The 6101-nt window shown below is 44.6% G+C and overlaps 1 protein-coding gene across 1 annotated transcript; it reads right to left on the reverse strand.

Annotated features, from left to right (window-relative positions):
* Positions 1–327: 327 nt before the first annotated feature.
* Positions 328–2178, reverse strand: LOC147863346 (uncharacterized). Its single transcript, XM_087321797.1, has 2 exons — positions 1988–2178; positions 328–1348 (listed from the first exon to the last, which is right to left on the reverse strand). The coding sequence occupies exons 1-2, from the start codon at positions 2176–2178 to the stop codon at positions 328–330; spliced, it is 1212 nt and encodes a 403-aa protein (XP_087177923.1).
* Between the last annotated feature and the right edge of the window lie 3923 nt (positions 2179–6101).

A 6101-nucleotide genomic window follows, 5' to 3' on the forward strand; every position in this document is an offset into this window, starting at 1 on the left:
AGTTTTATAAGCATGATACTCATCTAATAAATTACCTTGCATCTTAATGTCACCGTTTGCATATCGCATAATGGTGTCTATCCAACAAGCACTCACCACATTATCAAAAACTTGAACATTTTCCCACCAAATTGGATGTAAGAGATATCCAATTGCATGTAATGGTGAATGTAACATTTTGCATCTATCCATGCATAATCCTCTAATTTCATCAAGCAACATGTTATTGATTCCTTGCCTTTTATTTATTTCTTCTATCATTCGTCGTGTACATTCATATATCAACCCCATGGTTGCACCTTCTCTATCCGCCAATCACAACACTTTTTAAATTGGTGAATATATTTCCACTATCATCTTTACATTTGACCAAAAGGAAGCATTCAATATTATCAAAACTACTTCTTCTGCTTGTTGTGGTTTAGATCCCTTCCATTGGCACCATTCCTCACTAACTACCATTCTTCTTAAACCACTATACACTCTATCATCCAACAAATTTGATAGCACAATGAAACTATAAGGAAACCTTGTAGTTGGAGGCTTCAACAATTCCTTTTTACTAAACTTGCGAAACATTGCAAGCACATATAGCTTTCTTGTGATGAACGTAGTAACCTTCAAACCTAATCTCAAAGCATCATTAACCCAAGCACATTTTCCTATATCCTCAAACAACAAATCAAGGCAATGACATGTGCATCGAGTAAAAAATATCATGGGCCACTCTTTCTCTATCATATGTCTCGCTGCCACACAATTTGATGCATTATCCATGCATACTTGCACAACATTTGTTGGGCCAATTTCAAGAATAGTAGCTTTTAGAATATTAAAGATATACTCCCCCGTTTTACATTCTCCACTTGTATCCACGGACCTCAAAAACACTGAACCAAACATTGATGAAGCTAGAACATTAATTATTGGCCTATTTCTAGTATCTGACCAACCATCACTGACTATAGTGCATCCATATATTTTCCATTTCTCTTTAATGCATGAAAGTTTATCTTCAACAAATTTTACTTCTTCATCTAAATGCCTCTTTCCCAATTGGAAAGAACTTGGTGGCGTATATGACGGACTAGCCTTTGCAATTGCTTGAACCATATCATGAAAAAATGAACTATCAACCTTAAGATGTGGAATATCCTCTACAAAAAAGAATCTTCTCACTGATTCATCGGCAATTTTATTCAAACTTTTTTGCCAAGAGATTTGCAGGGATCCACTAGTATTCTCAATTGTCCTCTTCTTACATGATGAAGATGACATGTCAACTATAGATGCACAAGTAGATGGCCCAACATTGGCATTAGATGTACTTACATCAACATTATTCTCACTTTTTGCAATAGAATTTTCATTAGCATTAGTATTTTCATGAGCATCGACATCCGATATCAATTTTTTTTATCTCATCTTTTATTGCTCTAGTGACTTTGCGGCATTTATCCACACCTTGTCCTTTTAGCCCCAAAAGATGGGCTTTAATTCGGTGTGGACCACCAGCAAATACATGCTTGTAATGTTTGCATTCATTTATATGCATTCCTTTCTCGTTTCTCTTCAAGACAGTAATGTGGTCCCATAAAAAGCTCTTTGGTTTACCCATACTGTGGCGGTCACATGGACCACACCTAAATTAGGCCCCTACCAAGATCCCATAATTAGAAGAGCTAATTGGAGCGGGAGAACACCCTCCACGCTAAGAGTAGTCTATAAAATGTAACTTGGAACGTAATGGAAGGGGGGCTATTCTTGAGAGCATTTCACATCTTGGTGGAGAAGACGGGCAAAGCAACCCCAACTCACGACCCCAACAACACACGCCATGATGCAACACGACAACAACGGCGGCAACGCAAACTCAATGAATCCGGAATTCCTACAACAACAAATTCAAGAACATCAACCCACATCGCCAATCAACCAACTAGTTCAAGCCTTGTCCAACATTATTTTACAAGTTAACCATACTAACCACAACTCGATCCGAGCCACAACAAAATCTCCCAAACCCTTGAGTTCCCCCAAAACCATTCTCCGGCCTACCATCAGAAGACGTCCTCTCTTGGCTGGATCATTTCGAAATGGTGACCAGTTACCACCAGTGGCCACACCCCCGGAAGACAATGGAAATGATGACACTCCTTGAGAATATCGCAGCAACATGGCTCGTCCAACAACCCGAAGAGACACGCAACGACTGGGATCTGTTACGGGTAGCCATGATTCGGAATTTTGCTCATCAAGACTCCCGCTAGACGACCCTACAACAACTCGAGTCAATTGCCCAACAACCACGCGAACCCATCACCCAGTTCGTGGTTCGGTTTGTGCAGATCCTACGCCGGGCTGACGCCAACATGTCGGAAGACATGAAGTTGTTTTTCTTTTGGCCGCGTATACGACATGACCTCCACCATCGTGTATGCGATCAAGGCCTGACGACACTACACGAAGCCATCCTCACCGCCCAACGCATCAAAGCTGCAGACGCGCACGACATGCACACACCAGGTAATCTTAGTCATGATTATACAAACACTATGTCAGCCGCCACTCCCATGGACATCGACGTCTAGAACGCGCAATTACGTGCCAAGCATGCATTGCCCGAACGAGACAGCCAAGGACGCCCCAAATGTTTCTACTACAACAACTATGGCCACATTCGGCGTCACTGCCAAAAGTGGCAAAATCACCAACAGAAGTAGAACGTCCAATTAGCCGATGCTGCCTCGCTCTCTGAGCTCCTGGAAAACTAATGTGCGGGGTGTCGCAGGGAGAGCCGCCCCCGCACGTCCACGCCTCCACGTCATCAACTTCTCCCGTTTCTCCCATGATTGAGCCGCCCCCGCACGTCCACGACTCCACATCATCAACTTCTCCTGTTTATACCATGATCGAGCCGACCCCGCATGTCCACGCCTCTACGTCATCAACTTCGCCCATTTGTACCACAATCGCCCGCCTCCAGCACACGACCCAAGAAGTTCTCCTCGACTCCAGCAACAACATCTCTTCCATCAGCGCAGATTTAGTCACCCAATTACAAAACTTCCCATGAGCCACGCACTGCCCATTAAAATCCTCTTCGGCGACCAACAACGGTTGTACCACTCACATATGCAAGTCATGTGCATGCTCACCATCAGTTCCGCCCAGATCCAACATCGTTTCTACGTCCTCCCGCGCTAGTTGTTCCCAATTACCCTGGGCTGTGATTGGTTCCTCCATAGTTGAGCCTGTCTCGATTTCTCCTCACAATAGCTCATCCTCCCCAATCACCTTCCGATCGCGCTCTTCACTACTCTGCGAGATACCACCCACATCAGCAACACACAATACCTGGTATCCTCTCCCTCGTATCAATGACCTCCTCGACCAGCTTGGCAAATCAAAGTACTTCACCTCCCTCGATTTGGCCTCGGGATATTGGCAGATCCCTATGAATCCTAAAGATGCCCACAAAATTGCATTCCGCACTAGGAAAGGCATTTTTCAGTTCACACGGATGCCCTTCGGTCTATCCGATGCTGGGAGCATATTCCAGCGAATGGCTAACACCATCTTCGATGATCTCATCACCGGCTGCGTCGTCATCGTCTATCTAGACGATATTCTGATACATACAAGCACTTGGGCGGAACACCTTCAAGTCCTTCGGGAGATCCTAACTTGTGTTCAACGCTATCGATTGCAGCTGCAATGGAAGAATTGTCGATGGGGTAGTACGCACCTCCGCTTCCCCGGGTATGTCATCTCCTCTGATCGATGGAGTACAGATGGACCCAGAGAAAACGGAACCAGTCCAAAAATTCCTAAGCCCCACCATAGTCAAGCAACTTCAACGCTTCCTCAGCCTCCTCACGTTCTCTCTCCGCTTCATCCCACAGTTGGCCGACCTGTCAGCCCTACTACGCGCACTCCTGCAAAAAGACGCACCCTTCCTATGGACTGAAGCCTGCGAATCTAGCTTCCTGCAGCTCAAGCGAACACTCCAAGCCTCTAACCTCCTGGCCCACCCTGATTTCACGAAGCCGTTCTATCTGTAGACGGATGCCTCCAATGTCAGCCTTGGTGCGGTCATGCTCCAATCCGACGACAACGACCAACTCTGCCTAATTGCCTACATAAGTTGGTCACTTACCAAAGCCGAACAAAATTTTTTGACAACCGAAAAAGAGTTGCTCGCCATCATCTGGGCATTCCATCGTTTCCACCCATACCTACACAGATCAAATACATTCGTCAAAACCGACCATCAGCCATTGCTCTCCCTCATAAAGAAGGCTCATCCACCCGGTCGCTTACTCCGTTGGGCTTTGGCGCTATAGGATTACACATTCACTCTGCGCTATCGCCGTGATCCCTAGAACATCTTTGCCGATGGATTATCCTGCATATCCTTTCAGGCGAACCAGATCTCCTCTGACACAATTGATTTCCCCATATCCTCGTTCCAAATGGCAAACATGCAACAACACCACACAAAAATCCAAGACATTTGTCACCGCCTAGGAGCCGAGCCCACATCATCCCTCACCAAGAAATTCATGATCCAGGATAATGTCTTGCTTTTTTGCCAAGTAGGCAAGGAACCCCGGGTCTACGTTGTCGTGCCTTTTGGTGCCAGATCGTTTGCGTGAGTTGGGTGGGAACCGCTGGGGTTTTGGACTAGGAGGAGGAAGAATTTGAGACGATTCTAATTATGAATAGATTATTAGTAGCTTGTGAATCCCACAAGTATAATGTATTTTATTGATTAATATTTATGTAAGAATATGTATTTAGATTGATAGAGAAAGATATAGAAATCTCGTGAATCCCACGAGTATAGTTTATTAATTGGTGTTTTAGGAAATATATCCAATTTCCCCAATATTTCACATACCCCATTACATTGTGCTCCCCATCCTTATATAATGATTCGAGAGTCTTCACAATCCATGCTTTTTCTCTAACTATTGACTATATGCTTTATCTAACATGCTTTTTCTAACTTTAGTTTTCATGCACACTACACGTGCATGATTAGCTTTCTATCCCATCTTTTCTTTTAACTCGAGTGTGTATGCATGAATAACTTTTTGTACCATGCATATCTAGAATATTTACATGGGATAAAGTTTAGTATAACTTTAAAATTCATAATATGCTAGTATAGTGGTAAGGCTTAACATTATTAACATGGAGGTACAAGGTTCGAATCCTGCTCTATGCATGTAACAATCTTTTCTTTTATTTACAAATTTGTCTCTTCATCCGGTGAGAGACTCTCACCGGCCTTCTTCATCCGGTTCTCACCGGTCTGCTTCATCCGGTTCTCGCCGGTTTTCTTTATTCGGTTCTTACCGGTCCTCCTTACCGGTCCTCTTCGTGCGTTTCTCACCGACTCTCACCGGCCTTCTTCATCCAGCTCTTGCCGGTTCTCCTTACAGGGTTTGGTCCTTACCGGTTCCTCCTTCCGGTTCTCACTAGGTACTCCATGTCCTATCCGGAGAGATAAAAAATGTAATTTTTCACGTAGTGTGCGAATTACACAACGACAACATGCCTGTGCAACTGCGCCTGTCTTACCTTCGTTTCTTCCATGATAACACGTTGTCTGGCCACTTGGGTTTTCATAAGGTGCTAGACAAAATCTGTTGCAAATTCTATTGGCCGGGGCTACGCCACGAGGTTGCCTCCTACATCAAAGCATGCAACTTATGTTAGGCCATCAAATCACCTCAAGTTGCTCTAGGCCTCTTACATCCGATACATGTTCAAGCTCCATTTGAAATCGTCGGATGGGACATTATGGGCCCCTTTCCCGAGTCACAAGAAGGGAACAAATTCATCCTCGTCATAACTGAGTACTTGACGCGTTGGGCTGAGATGGTCGTTATCCCAGATGCGAAGGCTATGACCATCGCCTCCAAACTATTGGAGAAAATCATCTTCCCCCACGGTTGCCCACTCCCAATCTTGTCTGATCGAGGACCCCAGTTCAACAGTGACCTCCTACGCCTCATTTCAATTAGGAATCCAACAATTATTCATGTCACCCTACCATCCGCAGACGAATGGATTGACGGAGCGCCTCAATC

Source organism: Azolla caroliniana, unplaced genomic scaffold, assembly GCF_043228905.1.
Source record: "Azolla caroliniana isolate FFs.n. ecotype wild unplaced genomic scaffold, voAzoCaro1.0.p SCAF_6, whole genome shotgun sequence".
Taxonomy (NCBI): domain Eukaryota; kingdom Viridiplantae; phylum Streptophyta; class Polypodiopsida; order Salviniales; family Salviniaceae; genus Azolla; species Azolla caroliniana.

What these genes read in the sequence shown, in the direction of transcription:
- LOC147863346 (XM_087321797.1), bottom strand. Translation starts at nt 2,178, where the DNA reads ATGTTGCTGCGATATTCTCAAGGAGTGTCATCATTTCCATTGTCTTCC. An exon ending in GTGGCTCGGATCGAGTTGTG is followed by an intron (nt 1,349 to 1,987) that starts GTTAGTATGGTT and finishes TATTGCAAAAAG; the next exon opens with TGAGAATAATGTTGATGTAA.